This window comes from Epargyreus clarus, unplaced genomic scaffold (assembly GCF_041222505.1).
Source record: "Epargyreus clarus isolate Ecla_fem2 unplaced genomic scaffold, WU_Ecla_fem_2.2 ptg000007l, whole genome shotgun sequence".
Lineage (NCBI taxonomy): Eukaryota > Metazoa > Arthropoda > Insecta > Lepidoptera > Hesperiidae > Epargyreus > Epargyreus clarus.
In genome coordinates, this window is record NW_027332215.1 from 11,659,906 (window position 1) to 11,679,969 (window position 20,064).

Sequence of the window (20,064 nt, forward strand, 5' to 3'; positions counted from 1 at the left end):
ATTATTATATTTTTCGCAAATAGTGATAAAATTATACAATTTATAAATAAGTAAAATTTAAATTATTTTGTAGATTTGCTCTATGGTCGCAAGTCTACTAAATGAAGAATCAAATGACGACGTGTTGAACGCGCTTTATGAAGGGTCTTCGCAACTTGGCATCTTAATATTATGTCTATGGTATAGATTTATACATATATACACAAACACGTATACAATTCACCTACACAATTACATCAAAGTATTTGACTTCGTGTCCCCATCCAGTATTTTACATTCAGTCCTCCGGACATTATCGTGGATCTCGCTAGATTTATGACTTAATCGAATAACGAACGAACATCTCCTGTGTAATTCTACTATACTGAACTAATGTAGAGAAAGCGAATAGCAATTACAGTGAGTCAGTGTGAGGCTCGATTGCCCGTCGCGATCTTCGAGTAGGTAGTCGTTAAAAAGGGCTCTCTAAGAATTGTTTTCGGATTTTGTGAAAGTGATGTGAATATTTCGTAAAATAAAAGGGTAGCACAAGGGAGTGGAATACATCATGGCGTTAAGCGGGAAGTGAGTAAAATGTTTTTTCGTTAAAATATATTTGACTGTATTTTATCACTTTATAGTTTTTATCATTTCTAATGGTTTATCAACTTTTGTTCTGTCCATCCAGCTGGCCCGGTGGAGCCCCGGACGAAATGGATCCTTCAATTTATTTGCCGTATTCGCCCCCCGATGGGCTTCCCCAGGAATCAAAGCTGGCTACTTACATGGTGACTATTATAATACGATGTTCTTAATTATTGTTGTTTTTAATTTGGATATTTCTTAAAGCGACTCTTTATTATAGAATCGAAACACATCAACACCTACTCGAGCTCTCAACCAAGCTATGGGCAAGCTGAGTATTGAGTCATCCCCGACTACTGCTAAAAAGGTAAGATCAGTTAAAGTTCAATTTCATTAGTCCCTATTTACAAGAGTTTAAAATATTTGATATTAGTGAATTGACAGTGCATAATTTGTTTTATACAATATTGTTTATTTTCTATAGCCAATGATTGGCGAGTTCGTCCCGATGAACTACTACAACCCTGCTCCAGCCATCCTGCCAGAGACTCAGGAGAATGCGCAGCCTAACAACATGGTCGCCTTGCAGTCTAACAACATGGTCGCCTTGCAACCTAACAACATGGTCGCCTTGCAGCCCAACAACATGGTCGCTTTGCAGCCCAACAGCATGGTCGCCTTGCAACCCAACCCGCCGCAGGTGCACCAGGTAAGTCGTCTAACTATACTTGTGACTAATATCATTTATTAAGGATTCAGCAGATCAATAAATTTGTGTTTTATTTACTGGCCCATACCTTTGTCCCCAATAATACATATTTAGTATCATGGATCCACAACTCTCCTATCTTTTGAAATATTTTAAAAATTGGGTTTATATTTGCAGATAATAGAAAGAAGTTATGCCTGTATTTTTGGTTTTTGTCTCTTACTAAATTGTAATTGTTGGTAATCATCGCTTCATCGACTACCATAAAGAATGCAATGGGATATTTTTTTATTTTCAGCGAGTTGTGGTATGTTTCATATAAATATAGGGATTTTAAAATCTGATGACCATCGGTTTTCATGGGTTCTAACATTATCTTTTCATTAAATTTGAAACTCACTGCATTGCAACAAAGTTTTGCTTACTACAAAATATTGTTGTACTAACAACAACTCCGTAACACAAGTGAAATACAAAAAAACAGAGTAGTCCATTGAAATAGCGGGCCAAAGTTAGTGGAATCAATTTTACTTTTTTGATGTCAAGGGGGAGTTAGTATAAACTCAAATCCTAATTTGCGGGTCGCAACTTCTGTTCCTCGACCGCCATCATGAAAAGGAGTTCAAATGAAAACGGCGGCCATCTTGAAAAAGGGGCGCAAATTGTTTTCACGATCTATCAGATAAACTATTTGTGGCTAAAAAATTTATAAGAACAATTATGGTCTCAAATTAAATTATGTACAACTTTGGCTCTATAACTTTTCGTTGCGAAACCAAAAATAACAAAATAAATAACGGAAATAGATCAAAATTTGAGAAAAATACCTTTTATAGCTTTTTTTTCTTGAAAACCTTCTGTCAAAATCCTCTGAGGCGATTTTTTCTGTAAAATTACTACAAAAACGTTATAAATCACAATTTATTCCCAAATGTTCATCTATTTTCGATATTTATTCTGTTATTTTTGATTTTACAAAGAAAATGTATAGGAACAAAGATAAGTCATTCTAATTGTTCTTATAAATTTTCTGTGCGACGAATAGTTTGCTAATCGAGCGTGAAAACAATTTGCGGCGCAAATTTTGCGCCCCTTTTTCAAGATGGCCGCCGTGAGATAAGAGTTGCGACCGCACAAATTAGGATTGAGGCTAACACTAACCCGCCCTTTATGTCCAAAAAATAAAATTGCGCCCTCTGATTTTTGTAATCCAAATGTAAAATTTCAATGGACTAGAGTTTCATTGGTAACTCTTGTGCCTGGCACAAGTCATAAAGATCCAAATACTATTATTCCTATTACTTACTAAATAGTTAACCGACTTCAAAAAGGAGGTGGTTATCAATTCGGCCGGTATATATATATTTTTTTTATGTATGTACACGAATTACTCCGCCGTTAGTGGACCGATTTTAATAATTCTTTTTTTATTGTGTAGGGACGAGCTGGAAATTGGTCCCATTTAAATATGGTTAGAATCCATCGATGGGTTCTGGAGAAAAAGAGGGGAACTCCTCCACCCATGTAAATATAACAGCCATAACTTCGCCGTTTATGAACCTATTTTAATGCCTTTAATTTCGTGTGTGGACAATTGCTACAAGTTGGTCCCATTTAAATATGATGAGGATCAGAGTGGGTTCTGGAGACAACATATGTAACTCTTCAACCGATGGGTATAATTGAGTTTTGTTTGACGATATTTGGTGTAGGTTCTAATGAAATTGCAAAACCAGTTTATCATTGACTGTTAAGGGTCTGATAATGTGGCTCGGAGTCAAAAGATGTAATTCCTCAAGCGATGGGAATAATTGGGTTGTGTTTAAAGATATTTGGTGTAGGTTCTAATGAAATTACAAAGCCAGTTCATCATTGAATATTTAAGGGTCAGATAATGTGGCTCGGAGTCAAAATATGTAACTCCTCAAGCGATGGGAATAATTGGGTTGTGTTTAAAGATATTTGGTGTAGGTTCTAATGAAATTACAAAGCCAGTTCATCATTGACTATTTAAGGGTCTGATAATGTGGCTCGGAGACAAAATATGTAACTCCTCAACCGATAGGAATAATTGAGTTGTGTTTGAAGATATTTGGTGTAGGTTCTAATGTCTTTGCAAAGCCAGTTCATCATTGACTATTTAAGGGTCTGATAATGTGGCTCGGAGACAAAATATGTAACTCCTTTACCGATGGGAATAATTGAGTTGTGTTTGAAGATATTTGGTGTAGGTTCTATTGAAATTGCAAAGCCAGTTCATCATTGACTATTTAAGGGTCTGATAATGTGGCTCGGAGACAAAATATGTAACTCCTTAACCGATGGGAATAATTGAGTTGTGTTTAAAGATATTTGGTGTAGGTTCTAATGAAATTGCAATGCCAGTTCATCATTGACTATTTAAGGGTCTGATAATGTGGCTCGGAGACAAAATATGTAACTCCTCAACCGATAGGAATAATTGAGTTGTGTTTGAAGATATTTGGTGTAGGTTCGAATGGAATTGCAAAGTCAGTTCATCATTGACTATTTAGTTAGGTTAGGTTGGAACATATAAGATAATATAAAACTATTACCGCTCATATTAGACACGCTGTTTACATCGTTATCCAACTAAATATATTGAGCGCCGACTTCTGAAATATGTACTAAACTAACATTTATTTCAATTATTTTTTACTTTGTAGTGACATAGAAGTCGGTTGTATTTTTTGTTATTTTTTTTTTGTATTAAACAATCATCAACAACCTCAAAATCGGACGTTTATTGTGCATACTTATACATTTATAATAATATGGTATTTTATTTCGCAATATTTTCATAAATTCATTAATAGTTATTTTTCTTATTAAATAACTATTTCATGTTTGAAATAACCACGCTACTTTCATATAAAAGAGCCTATGATTACACATTATAAAAAAAAATGTTATAGTCCGTCCTGAAGTTGTTGCGAGTAGGTGTAGTCATACAATTTGCAATGGCGATTCATTTGTATATTCAGAGCGGACTAGCAGTTTTACGCGGACTATAACAAAAAAACAAATTATAAACGCGCCAAATTAAGAACGGTCGCAGAAACACATTAGAATATTTTATTAGAATATTTTACATACAACAAACGGGTACTTTTCGATATTTTTCAAATTAACTGTTGAACCGTTATAGGTAGACAGTTCAAATTTTCACAATGTATGTACTTCAATAGTTGCTATAATAACAAATATTGGAAATTAAAAAAAAAATTGGCACGGAACCCTCTGGGTGCAGGTTCGACTAGCAGTTGGCCAAATATTCTCTGAAATATAACTTGGCAAAACCTTCCAGTTTATTTAATAGTATTTTGATATTTTTTGTCTGGATCCTTATATTTGAAGTCGATTAAAATTTAATTTCATCGATCACACAACACAGTTTAATTAAATTTCATCACGATGATTGACACCTTTAATCAAGCATAATTTGCTGTTGATTGAGTTATATTGTGGCTTCCGAATAGCAGCCTTCAATTTTAGAATTTTAGACTAGCTTCGTAATCCTGAATTTACGAAGGGTCGGCAGTAGCAGGAAAAGTAGGCAACGGAATGAGAAAGAGTTTCATATCCTTTGCCAGTGATCAATCCTTTTTAAATGACGCCTAACAAAGGTTAAAGATCTAAGAATACACATTATGCTAGTAGAATACGTGTCCTTCCACACAACAATGTTCTCAAAGGAGTTGTAACGAATGCAACTAAAAAGGATATGCCAAAACGTCCTATTATGTACCTATTGATAAACGGAAGTTACGCGTTAACGATATAGGCGAGCTCAGTCTAACAAAATCTTCTATTGAACATTTATGAGGAGTTGCCTATACCTACCTCTATCACATTATCGGATTTAACGTAATAAACCAGTAGGATAAAGGCATAATGTAATAAACGTAAAATATTAGGAGACATCCACAAATTACGTGACGCTTACTTCCTTGTTGAACTCAACTTTAACAAATTTGCATGACGCCCCCTTTTCATGACGTCACATTAACAAAATGGATAGTTTGAACATTATTTTTGTATATTTATTCCCAGACAATCTTCCAACACAGCCTTAAAATATGTTATGTTACCCTATTTATATATTATATATAAATAAAATGTCACTTTAATATTGATAAAATCATAATGCACTATAATGATATTCATTACAACTAACAAAAGTTGGTCAATAATTGATGAACAGAATATTACATGTACCCGTACATAAAACATGTCAAGTGACTCTAAATAAGAAATGTTTGCGAGGTATGTCGAAATCAACAGTAATTTTGCATTAGAGATTTCCTAATGTGGACGAATGTGCGCGCGTGCGCAGAATTTAAACTAAAAGTATAGAGTCAGTACTATTGCTTTGAGTTCTATTTTGTACAGAAATAATTAATTGGACAAGAATCACTACATTAGTAATGAATAACTGATTTAAAAACAATGTTGTTTTAATTTTGTCTTGCAGTATGATAGCTGCGGGATTTCTTTCTAAAAGTAATTCCGTGTGGTTAAACAAAAAAAAAAGTTTAGCGAAACAACATAACTAATGTTAAGACAAAGTAACGGCGTGCGTATAAAACAATTTGATTTCAAATTATCAAACAAAATTACTTTTGTTACTGTGTTATTATTAGACATTATTTATCTTGTTTCTTAACTGATTTATTGATGAAAATACTCAAATTTTCGAATACGAATGTGGAGGAATTCGACCATAGAGCTAAACAAGGATACTAATTAAGCAATTCCGTCTATATTGCGCTATCTGCGTCGATATACTAACGTTCGTGGTTTATCTACGTTTCTAAGTTCACATCATAGTGTTGCATTTAATTTATCAATAGATAGTTTATGTACTAATAACGTTAATCTTGTATCATAGCAGTGGGTATGAATTATTACTCTTACATAAATATAAAAAAGTACTATTTTGTGTCGGGGTAAATTTTAGGTACTTGTGGTCATTTAACATGGAAATAATCGAATTGATCAAGAAAATAATGTATTTTGATTAGTTTTTGCCCAATTCCTCGTAACTATTCTTTTTTATTCAAAACTATATATTATAAAATGAAAAAATTGATGCTTTGGATCGATTTTATTTAGTGTTTTTTATATAGAATTAACAAGAAAGCAGCGGGCTAATAGGCGAGAGTAATAAATTCGCAAGTTCTGCGATGAAAAAGATTTGTTTATTCCTTGGCGCGAAACTTACTGTCTCATCTCAACCTTCTGCCTGAAACTTTATCTACGTTAAGTGATAAAAACCAGTTTCCCTCGAAAATATATATATATATATATAAATATATATATATATATACAGCGTTAAATATATATATATATATATATATATATATTTATATATATATATATATATATATATAAATGTATTTTTATCACTAGGCATATCTATAGTTCTAGAAGGGGGAAGGGTTCACAAGCAACGTAGACGAACTCAGTCTAAAAAACTGTAAAAAAAAACCAGAAAATTGACGTTACTTTTTTGTGACTGGACCAAGATGATCAAATTCTCAAAAATGTAATGTATAGTTGTATACGGAAACCAATAAACATAAGAAAACGCTTGAGAGTGAAAAAAATACCTCCATCCGAAGGAGCAAAATAGGTACATTTTTTTCAAAATGAACTTATACGATTCACGGCTAGAAACATGAAGAAAATTAAATACACGGATTTCCTTTTCCCAACATCGGCGTTACAACAACAAACAAGGACTTCTAATCCTTTGAGCATTTTCAGACATTTTTTTATTATTTTGAATTTGGTCATTGAAAAGCTCACCATGTTTCTCTCATTAGAGGTTGTCCTAAAACTAATAAATACAGCGTCTTATATGTTTTAGACCTAAAAAATATCAGAAAGAAAAACTAGTTAGTAAACACTTACTTTCATTTAGATATCTCGCCACAAAAAGAAATAGTACATTGGATATCTTCTTTCTATTATAAATAATCAAATAATTATATAGTTGTGAATTCTGTATGCTTATGTTAAGTTTAACTCCAAAAGAAAATAGTAACGTACTACATACACAGTACATCCCTACAAAGTTATATTCTTCGACAGGAAAATGTTGGTGGCACCACATACTTTTACCCGACAAACTCCGACAGCCTCAATAACTCAGGGGGGCTAAATTCTTCCGCTTCTATCGGTATGATTATGTTGTTTATAATAAAATTTAATGTAACGTAATGTTTGTATGCTTGCGATGTGCAACACGCTTCAGGATTTAGGCTGGTTCGGAGGTAACACTGATGTGGATACGCTTATTGTAATTATGCTTTAATTAATGATGTTGCTTGCGCTTGCTCAATTAATACGGTCGGCTTATTGTTATGTATTTGGCCTAACAATAGTGGATTATAATTTACACCTATCCCCATCCCTATGTTTAACACAAACCCCACCCACTGTTAACCATGTTAAATTATATGCAATTAAGTAACATATAGTTGTCACAAGATTTAAGATTTAAATCACAAGATGTAAGAATAACATTGTATTTGTTCATATCGCATTTGTTTTCACAGTATCAAAATATATTTGTTTTAATGTATGTCTGTTTGTATGTACCGCACATCCTTGAAAACTACTGAACGTAGTTAGACAAAAAATATTTTACAAGTAGTAAGATTAATATAATAAATAAGTACAAAACGTAGGGTTCCTTTGAAGCATTAAACCGATGCATGCAGGCAGAGAAACCAGTGGAAATTCTATATTTTAATTAAAAACTATGTTCTATATTTTAATGACCCACACCGCTTGCATTTATTTTCATGCCTTTTTGCCTTCAATATTACCGCAATGGATCCAGCATCATGACAGCACCCACCAGTCAAATATTCACTGATCCAACAAACACATTTTTTCATTGAAAACGTAGAGCATTTTAGGCATTGGCTTTATAGTATTTGTATTGTAAGTAAATTAAGAAATTACCTTGCAATATTCAAATATGTTTAGTATAATTAAAGTTCCGTTAATATTAAAATAAATATAAGTAAAGCTGCAATAAAAGCAAACAATTAAAAAAGTTTTTTTTTACATTAACAGTCATTTAAAGTTAAACCAATCAAAAAAGTTAAAAAAAACTTTTAGGTGCGCATGCGCATGTTAGTATAAGTTATAAGTACAAGTACTACAACAGATGCAATTGTTTGTAGTTGGTCCAGAGCAATGCCTCGGCGCTGGCTTGCCTCCTGGCCCGCCGCCGCCCAACCCGTACGCGTCGCAGATGTACTCGGGCACTCCCACCCACATGGGTGTTGGCCAGTCTAAATCAAGTAAGTGAAATATATTAGGTATATGAAATATCTTTGATTAAGTAACAAAATTATGTCAGGTTACTAATCTGATCGAGGCGGGGTACTCGATCATCGTTTGGGGTCACTTAATATTCCTCCTGAATATCTGATGTGCTCGAACAATTTTTTTTCCCACTTTTGACTCTCGTACGGCTCAGTGAAATAACTAGTGAATGCAATCCCGACTCGAGATTGTAAAGTCGGAACCCGCGGGATTAGAAATCACAATCCCGCGGGTTTCCCGAGATTTTCGGGATCTCGTCTAGTCACATCACTGTAAAGATGTAAAACTGCTAGTTGGTTATAGCGAGATTAAACAAAACAAAATATTATTGAAAACACAAGCTTTATTTTTATCCTTTAATTTAACTAAAGTAAGGAAATAATTAAAAGTTTTACTAAAATAATCAAAACAAGGTATCATCATCATCATCAACAACCAATTATTGTCCCACTGCTGGGCACGGGTCTCCTCTCAGAATAAGAAGGATTAGGCAATAGTCCACCGCGCTGGCCAAGTGCGTATTGGTAGACTTTACATACCTTACATACATACATTACCTTTACATATTTTTTTTACATCTCTCAGGTATGCAGGTTTCTTCACGATGTTTTCCTTCACCGTTTAAGCAAGTGATAATTAATTTCTAATACGCACATAACTTTGAAAAATCAAAAGTGCGTGCCTGGGATTTTAACCTCGGACCTCTCGATCGAGAGGTCCGAGTTTCTTAACGAGAGGAACAAGATCTCGTCATATTATGCTGCGGGATTGATCCCGAAAAATTACACGGGATCACGCGAGATCGGGATCCCGCGAGATAGGGATTAAATTTCCTAGAAATAACATATTTCAATCAAAGGATAGTAATAATCTGACGCGCGCGGGTATTCCATCTGACTGATTTTTTTTACAATTTGAAAACCCTCTAGACGTGCTCCCCCACAAGTCTCTTCAACGTGGGCTGCCCTACTATAATGTCGAGTTTGTTTCTGTACTCCCTTTCTATAGCAATCACTTCTGAAAATGTGGCAAATGTCTTGACGGCGATGCTTAGCTTGCCCTGCGCCTGGTCACTATTTTATAATTATATTGTGTTGAAAATTAACATCGTAGTTAGCATTCAGAACTGTTAGTGACACGTCTGTAATATTTCTTGAGATAAGAATCGATTTCAGTATTTGCTACTATGTTTAGAATACATTAACAAGACAACTAGAAGACGACACAGATACTAGAAGACAAGATAAAAATATCGTATTAAAATACAGGTTCCATTTAAATAAGTCTTACTGTCATCTAAGTACTCGATATATTTTGTATTACAAAATCGAGTTCAATATATAGAATCGTCCACATTTGCTGTTTGCCATGCCGACATTGCCTTTGAGTCGTCGACATGAAAGGGACGTTTGATATTTAGTCCTTGTAGCATCGACAAAGGAAAGTGCATAAAGGAAAACCATTGATAACGTTGCCTATATTGTAGCACATTTTCCACTTCGCAGCGTGTTTGCTTTGAACATAACCATTAGGTCATAGGATAGTCTTTCAATTAAAATATTGTAACATGTATAATGTATTGTGTAATATTTTAGGTATACTGAACTACACATTACATAGATGTGTTAGCTATCGGAATCAAAGCTTGTAAATTTCTTTAGTGTAGTTGAAAAAATCTAAGGGGGCTTTCATAATAGACGATTCGTGTCGGACTGATGCTCCACGACAGCAGGACTCACTGGACTTGCGTTTCTTTTCATACAAATCGTGATAGGTTGCAATCGCAACGCTGTTATCCTGCTAGTGAACATGCACGGGACTGCTCCCGCCCGGTTATTCCTGCGCATCAAATCATTTTGTATGAAAAACAATAACCGCCCTTACGTACAACATACGTCGTGCAGCAGCAGTCCAACACAAATCGTCTTCATTGAAAGTGCTCCAAGGCTATGCTTTTCCTGTGATTTTGCTTTAGCGAATAACAAACACAAAGGGATGCAATGCAATTAGCGAATATGAAGCGAGCTTTTAATTGCGAATTTTCCTGGACTTCATAATATTTAAAATACAAAAACAATGACGGTGATACGGACATGACGGTAATATTCCAGTAAACAATTTTCCTAGAACCTAATTTAATTAGAACGTCGCTTCGGCTCTAGGGAAACACTTTTCAATCATTAAAGTGCATAAAGGAAAACCGCTCTTGCATAATTAAAAAACGCCACAACTTTAATTAACTTTCTTTGTAGATAGCAATTATTTCATTAATAAATTTAAAATGCTAATAAAAATGTTTGCCTTGTATTTAATTCGATTCTATTTTATATCTTGCTGGGCAAAACTCTTCCCACTACTGGGAGAGGTCTGAAGCGTACTTAACTACGCTGCACCAAGCTTGCTTACTGTTCTTATTGGCGTATAGCGAATTGAAATAAAAAATGCTGTATAAGAAGCTGTCCGTGATTTTTTGGAAAAAATAGACTAAAATTTTGAAAATATTTTCCGAAAATAGTATTACATGTTATAATCATTTCAATATGTATCGCTAACATTGCAAAAATAGGATTAATGAGCACAAAAAATTAAAAAGTTTCAAAATCTTTGAAACATTGGTAAATTATATTAACAGATTTGACTTATAATAAACTTCAAAAAATGTAATAAAATTAAACTCAGGGAACAAATCTTGAGCAAAAATTTACGAATATATAATATAGGATATATAATATAAAAGCTGGCCGCGTGCAGTTTGCCGCTGAGTGAGAAATATTACCGCGTTACATGTACTTAAATTGTAATGCATTTTGCTTCTATGATTAAAAATACTATATTGCGCTAGCGATTTTATTTAGATTTGTTGTGTACAAAAATGAAAGGAATTTGTAAGCTTGATAAGATCCTTTGCATAAACCACATCAGTATGCCCCTTTTTATAAAATTATACAAAAAATAAAAAAAAAAAACAAAATTATAAATAAACAATATTATTGATTACACTACTTTTTTATAATTTACTTAAAAACTTCACGGTATTATACAGTTATCGGGGTTTTCAAAACTAAACTTATTTTTTTCAGAAAAATAAGTCACATATATATTTCTCTCAGAGTCCTCTATTTTTACATAAAAAAGTGCTATCACAATTGATACAATACTTTCATTATCCTGACTACCGGACGAACAGACAATTTTATGGAATAAATTATGCGAATAAAATATATTATAAAAATATCATTCATAAATTGCGCCTCATTAGCATAACTGTATATTTTTCCTTTTTATGTCTCGAGAAAAAAGCTTAACATTTCAATTCATAACATTCAGTTCATGGAACTTCTAATTCCCATGTAGGTGGATGCTATTTATACGATAAATCATAAATCAATATAACAAGTCTGCTAGCTGTCTCGATTATTGCTCAAATTGAATAAAAATGTCGAATATTCATATCTCTACTCCGTAAATACTCGACATTGACGGTGTCAGACATGGCGGACGAAGTAACAAATTTTCAGTACAATTTATCTAAGGGCATTTACGCGGTCGTGTTACAACCTAACTAATATTACAAATGTGAATGTGAATTTGCTAGTTTGACTTCACCTTTACGCCTTAACTAAATAACCGGCTATCAAGATTTTTTGTACGCAAATTTTCTGAAGTTCAGAAAAGGTTGCCTTTATCCTAAAAAAGTACCTTTTCTGACTTCCCAAGATATAGATTAATCTGGTCTGATTTGATCGCGAGCAAATCCGCGAGTATAGTTACATATTTTTTCTGCCACGGGCCATTCCTGACGCGTTAATAAACGAATTTTCAAACGTTTACTACGTTCTCTTTGACAAAAACCGATCCTGGCACATTTAATAGGTACAAAGGCATACAAAGCTTTAATCCCCCTTTGATCAATCAATGTATGGATTAAATGTAGTTAGTTCATATTTATACAAATATTAATTTATACCCGCGGCTTCGCCCACTGTCAGAGTTTTATATCGTTCTTTTTTAAGGTGCCCTATGTCCTGTTTTGAACGTGGGTACAGTATTTCTTGACAATCTGTTATGTAGTTAGAACGGGAAAGTTTAGCAAACAAACAAACAAACAAACTTACATTCACATTTATTATTTTGGTAAGGATGATAAAAGCTCAGATTTGACTATTATATGTCATGAAACACACATCGACGTAGAGCTTAAACCCACACACCCTACATCTACACATCTATGTACGTTTATGTACTTATGTGTCTGAACCGAATTCGTATTTAAGAACATGTTGATTTGTGTGTCCGTAATCTAAAGGTTTTTAAACTACAGTGGGTGTCCATATTATTAGGGACACTTTTTTTGGATTTCAGTATTTCCTACTTTAAATGATTTTTTAAACAAATCATTGATTGCAGGGGTTATAGGTATTTTTTAATTACAGGAATATACTATGATCATTCATATTTACTATTTAATCAGTTATGTATTTCTATTAAAAAAATAATCCTAAAAAAACGGTAACTTATTTGCCAAACTATTACTTACTCATACTAAGCCGTAAGTCATGGTTATAACATCGAATAATTAGCCAACAAATTCTTCAATGGTATGACTTATGTATGTTTCTAAAGAATTATACATAAATCATTTGTTATGTATAATCCTTAAGGATTAGTATGTCAATGTATGAAAAAAATATGTATTTTCTTCAAAATTTTCTTTTTCCTTTAATTTGTCACATAACATTACTTCCCAGATTTTGATCCTTATAAGCAACACTATCAGATAGTGGAATAATATAAAGGGGGTATTTTTTTTCAAAATGAACTCGTTCGATTCCCGGTTAGGGAAAAAGTTATTTAAAAAAAGAAATGATGCATTTATAGTTTTTATCAAAATCGGCCTCGTAACTTTCAGCATTTTTCGCTAATCCTTATAGTTTCTGATTTGGCCCTGAAGGCCCGTTTGAAAAATTCACCCTGTATACGTGCTAATTTACTGCAATCAATATCTTATCGTGTCTGTAAAATATAGTCTATACTAGCTGGCCCGGCAAACGTTGTGTTGCCATATAAATAAAAAAATGTTAAGGGTGAACAACCCTTATCACTAACGGGTTCGAAAAATAGAATATTTGAAACTGCGATGGTAGCGAAGTCTGTCGAATCCAATGTGAAACATTCCAAAATCAACAACTACTTACGAATTAAAAATTAAATAAAAAACCTTTTCCCACCGACTAAATTGTGAATCTAAACCATTCTCAAGTCCCCTTGAACGCACACAACAAATTTAATTAAAATCAGTCCAGTCGTCTAGGAGGAGTTCAGTGACATACACACACACATAAGAAATATATATATATAAAGATTTTCATGCCGTACGCATTACATTTCAGACTTTCACTTTGTGCATATCAAGATGAATCCAGTAAACAAAAAAATAATCTTTTTGGTTGGGCTTGGGATGTTACTATCCAAAAATGCTATTTTATTGTATTGTCAGCTAAGTATGTTTTAATACCAATACAATCCTCACTTAACCAGCTCGGTGGACTATAGCCTAAATCCCTTTCGCTTTGAGATCCGTGCGATTCCGAATTCCAGGTTAATCAGATTTGACCTCTTAATAAAATGCCAAAATTAGAAAAAAATCTGAAAATACTCAGCGTTATAATTCTACAAATGTGCCGGTAAAAGTAAGGCAATCCACGATTCCGATAGGATGAATTTGCGTCTTCCGGAAGACTGACGAGAGTACCATTCCAGAGTTGCCGGACAATGTGGAGATGTACACGGAGCTGGTCCCGTTGGAGAATTGTTCGCCGCACGCGTTGTCCTCGTCGTACCGCGCGACGCACCGCCAGACCGGCGAACACTACGCTCTGAGGCGGCTCCACGCATACTCCTCAGTTATCACCAAGAGAGTGGAGATGTGGAAGCAGATCGACCATCCCAACGTCGTGCGCCTCTACGAGTTCTTCACAACTCAAGCTTTCGGCGATCACTGTAAGTATATTTAAAGTTACTTTATCCCTAGGATGTATAAGGACGGGAAGGAAGAAGGCGATGGTTGGATGTTCGGACTTCGGAGCATCAGAAATCTATAATATACGCGAAATTTCTTTTTCAAATATTATTCTTGAGGAGGTTATTTCTTGGTTTTGCTGACATATTTCAGGTACTATTTTTTACGGACCCTTTCCCCATAGGAGGGTAAAAGAGGACGACATACGGCAAAATGTATGACTGTTTATGATAAAATTGTTAATACTTTACAAAAATGCAAAATAAATTCAAACGTATTAAATTTTGCCTCTTGTGTTTTATGATTTAGTACGTAAAGGTTTAAAGTATGTAATTTTTAAAACTCAGTGAAAGTTCTCTGGACACTTACGCTGGACTTATTTTTACTCGCGACTTTTTGTCTATTATTCGTACTTTCGCGACAGCTACACTTATTTATTTATTTATTTATTTATTGAACACCAACATAATGAACATTTATACAGTTAAGGTACAACAAAACACATAAGGGGCTAGCTTAATGCCACTATAATTAGACTAGGTGTAGACTACAAGCAAGTTAATGGAAAAAAAAGAAACATAAAATTGAATTGAAGAAGCACAATAATGTCTATACAGTTACAATGAAGTGTCACAATCGTAATGCAATGTAGTACACTTGATCTTCTTAAGATTAGTAGAGAAGATGTCAAAATTTGAGGTCCTGGAGACAGTATTGTATTCTTTAATGATTCTGTTAATAGGCGCATGCTGCCCGAGATTTGATTTATGGGAGTTATCAGAAAAAAGTTTAAATGTTGAAAATCTCGGTATTCTTCTAGGAATTGAAAAGTTTAAAAGACTCAATAAGTTTGGGCAATCGAGAAAACCATTTGCGAGCTTGTATAAAAACACTTGTAACACAAAGACGAATTGAAATAAGTGCATAGCTTTTTATTTTAAATTTACACTTGTTATAATTACGAATATTCTCATTGATCGCATTCATTGTTGGTCTGTGGGATTCTGATGTTTACATGATTGTTCAGTAATTAAGGTTTTGTACACATTCTACTGAGTCAATACGGAAATGATCATTGACGTACGTTCCGATGTTTGTAATAACAATTGTATGAGAAATGTGATACTTCCATAAGGCGTTCCAACTTACTCTTCAGGTACTGATGCAGATAGACTTTTACATCTTTTTTGCCACTCTCACATAGACTTTTACCTCTATTCAGAGTTGATTATTATCCATAAGCGACAGTGATCATTGACCATAATATCGACTGTTACCTCGTTTGGTGCATCAAAATCATAAAAAATACTGCGTTAACAGAAGCCACACTTTTAACAAAAAGGCGTGTAATTTTTTTTTTCCATTGAAATATCATAAGACTACTAAAACATTTTCAAGTCATATTTCAAAACTACTTAAATAAAGGGAAAATAATCCATGTCAATTACTCTTTTAAATATAAAACCATTTAAAACCATCGTAACGCAAAACATAAAACAAGTATATTTTTAATACTCGTCACGTTTCAGTAGCAAGTACTTACTCGGTAGCATTGCAAAGTTTCTTGTAAATGAGGGAAATTTTTATTTTGGCTTCCATTGAGTTTTGCAGAACAGTAACGGCTTCCTGAACGATATTTATAACTCGCTGAAGTTTATTAAACTTCCAGTTTACCAAAGGAAAAGAATCAAGGTACAAAACTTTTACCGTTGCTTTGTAAACATTTTTATGAAGACTGCCAAGTGCGTCGGCTTTGTACTGTTGTCGCAATGAAAATGTTAAATTTCTCCCGAGGTTGCTAACTTGAAAATGGAGTCTAATTATTTCATTATGAGTGATTTTTATCACTTTCGGTACCTTATAATTGTTTTTAAAATTCTTTGTCACATACTTAAAGAACACCAGAGAAGCACCTATTAACTAGTATTGACTTGATTAAAAATATTCTACACTCATTTGTGCATTCAGTCTATTTATGGAGTGCCATCGGTTTTTTGTATTTACCAACAATTTACCGGTACACTGGTGCATATTGCCTTATCTTTCTTTAGATCTTTATGTATTCGAAGACGGGAGAGACAGAAATACTGACATACGTACAGGATTTTTTATAAGGTTCCATCTTTAATTACTGGACCCTAAAATTAACCTCTGATCGACATGTTACGCAAACGTATGGTTATGTGTGAGTTAAAGTTCTGTTATTACACTCGCAGCCCTCCCGTAGCTATTGGTTGGTTCTACCCCCATGTCCGCGTGTGCGTTAAGCTGCCTGAACCCTCCTGGTGCGGACAGCTGCAGTGTCCATGCAATTGATGTGTACCTATATAATAACATTTCAGATGAAATCTCGGTTTTATTTTAAGCTTATCCACGGCGTTTCTGTTTGCAAATATTTACTGCGAAAACAATTTTTCGCGAATATCCAAATACCCGTAGGCGGATTGATTTCTGATGGAATTTTTGTTAAAATTGACGTGCCAATATTTATTCGGAATTACGCGGTCTTATTTCAGTTTATTAATATTGCAAATAATACAAATTACAAAATAAAATAAATGCGATTTTTGGTTTCCGTGAATTTCGCAATTAAATGTTTTAACTATGTTTTTAGTTACATTACCACCTGGTACATGTTTAATATAGGTAATTTTATTTTGATCTACGATTTATGGTTACCTTTAACTATAAAACATTAGTTGTAAGCAAATTGTGGTATTTATATCCCTTTACTTGCTGTGATTCGTGACACCACAATATCATCGTATCGTCCTTTTGTGTTATCCTCCTTCCCTTTGTATCTTTGTTTCTCTAAGCTGTTCTCTAGAAACCTCGGTTTATCGTTAGAACTCTAGAACACTCTGTATAAGTAGGTACCGAGGCTAGAATTGTTTGTTAGTAGTTCCCTTAATCTATTCGTATTAGAGTGGAACTGACTGCAAAGGTAGTCTGTTGTTGTTATTTCAAAGGCTTATGCTAAAAGCTTATCAATTATGCAAATAATGCAATAAACTTTGTAGCTTCTGTATTCAGTGCTTTACTATATTTATATTTAAGATAGGGTATGTAAGATAGCATACGATGATGTAGTAACTCTAACTGAAAAAGAAAGGAGTCTAATGACACAATTTATTTTTAAATTTCTTTGAAACTATTAGTTACATTTTCATCATTGACTTGTGGACGTGTGAACAAGTCAATGATTTTAATTATATAATTTCAAATGATAAATTACGAGTACGTAGAGTACATAGTTACGAGTACATAGAGTAAAAAGTTGCCTTAAAAGCCTCTTCGTAAGTTCGTACGCTTGCTGTTTGTTCAAATCAAACATCCCATTTGAACTTCCCGTTACTAACTTACCTTCCAGATGCTTGACATATCAAATACTCTCAAGGATATTGTAGTTTTGAATTCGAATACACCGAATTAAATTTTAATCGAAATAGTCTAAAATATATCACAATTTCAGTTGATTATAACATCAGAAAATATCGGTTAATTGCAATCTATCCAAATCCTTAATAGGTTCTGATTAATTGTAACATTTCAATCAAACGCAAGCCTCATTATTAAATAATTACTCGTAATTTTGTTAAGTTAGAACAAAGGATTACATCAAATATTTTTTTTTTTTCATTTTGTCGAAACATATATCTAATCGATACCTATATAGAACAATGAAAGCGTTTTGAGGCAACCTAGTTTTTTGACACATTATTTTTTCATAAGCCTTTTTTCCTAATGTAGTACAAGACTCATTTACCAGTTAATAGGAGTAAAAACGAGCAGTCGATCTGATAGTATGTAGTCTCTCACTTGAACATTTGTAAGCAACCTCAGGTAGGATTAGACTCTTGTCTGAGGTAGGGCACATATACCTTAGATATAAGTTGGGACTTACTCTTACCACCCACTAAACATAACCAAAACTCCAACTAAATTACATGAGTAACATATAAGAAATTCGCGGATATACAAACTTACATACATACATACATAGCGATTGAATACAGAACCTTGTTTTTTGAAGTCGCTTAAGAACAATGCGTAACATTAATGATATACCTAAGGTAGTAATAAAACATATTCACGAGCCTGTAAAATCAAATACATTCGAGAGAGCCGGCGAACTGAGCCCGGCTAAAATTCAATACAATTATTTGGTTAGATCTCTCTGACGTATTCATTAGGGTGTGCGCCCCTCGCTGCACCCTAGTGCGTATATATTCTAGCCACCTAGGGTATACCCTGTTTCGGATGGGGTTCCGAACTCCCCACGTATCGATCGGCGATACCTAAATTACTACTTATAGCTAAATACGAGTACATCCAGACAACCACCCTACCCTCTACCTGCGAATACAAATATATGTCTGTCTCGCCGGAGGGGTAGGTTCCTACCTATTTGCAGGCAGCTAATTTTGTTTTTTGTACTTTTAATACCGTCGGACGCTTTGCTAACGAGAAATAATGATGTGGGTGTATGCAAAAGAATCAAAAAATTCTTTACTTGATTCATTCGTACGATACAGTACCTATTCCTTATAATATTTTAGTTTGGAAATAATTATCTAGGTGTTGCTTTGACTTGAGTTGACACACACACACACACACACATTAGTTTCAAATGTTATGTGCGGTCTCTTTATAGGTCTCTGTAACTTCGATCTATCATATCTATTTATGACTATCTTAAATTGAACCTGATCTTCCACATTTTTTTCTAAAGCGATACCTGTAATTTGGTGTTAAAAAATTCTTACAGCCAAATACAGAACCTTCTCTTTTTCGAAGTAGTTAGTTTTAGAACCTCCTCTTTTTCGAAGTCGGTTAAAAACTATCTCACAAGTCTCACAATATACCAAAGAGACAATGTAATTTTATTTCATGACGGAAATGTAATTTTATTAGTCAGAGAAGAGTTCTCTGTGTCTTAACATACAGATTTTTTCAAAAGTTTAAGTAGTCTTTAATAATCTGGTTATGTGTTCATGAATGATGATATTATAGATGGGATGATGAGTTGAGAAATATGTACTTGTACTTATAGTACCAACATCATAAATACAAGGACGCTTTAAAACGATGCTTTCAACGGCACTTTAAAGTTTGCATACAGGAATAACAAATTAATAACATCGAGCTAGACTGGCCGGGCTGCGCTGAGCGAGAGCGCGAGGAGGTGAGGCCGGCGGGCGGGGGGCGGTGGGGGCTCGTCGCAGCCCGGGTCCAGCTCTCGCTGCCTGGAAATGATGGATACCATTGTATGCGCCTATAAGCTTATCGATTTCTCTGTTAAAATACAGGCAGGCGGTGAACGGGGTGAAGGTGGGTGGCAGGATACCTAGAACACTGTTATGAATTACTTATTATATTTCAATCGATACGAAATTGCATTATGATA

General features: G+C 34.0%; 1 protein-coding gene across 2 annotated transcripts in view; it reads left to right on the forward strand.

Annotated features, from left to right (window-relative positions):
* The first annotated feature begins 206 nt into the window (after positions 1 to 206).
* PAN3 (Poly(A) specific ribonuclease subunit PAN3) overlaps positions 207 to 20,064 on the forward strand; it is a 38,612-nt gene continuing 18,754 nt past the window's right edge. Inside the window, exons 1-7 of one of the 2 annotated variants that reach the window (XM_073074649.1) lie at positions 207 to 564; positions 668 to 767; positions 845 to 931; positions 1,049 to 1,273; positions 7,391 to 7,478; positions 8,494 to 8,613; positions 14,399 to 14,638. In XM_073074649.1, the coding sequence (XP_072930750.1) occupies positions 548 to 564; positions 668 to 767; positions 845 to 931; positions 1,049 to 1,273; positions 7,391 to 7,478; positions 8,494 to 8,613; positions 14,399 to 14,638 (877 nt within the window). In that variant the 5' untranslated portion in view covers positions 207 to 547. The remainder of the gene's footprint in view (positions 565 to 667; positions 768 to 844; positions 932 to 1,048; positions 1,274 to 7,390; positions 7,479 to 8,493; positions 8,614 to 14,398; positions 14,639 to 20,064) is intronic. The other variant, XM_073074648.1, reaches the window with a different exon arrangement.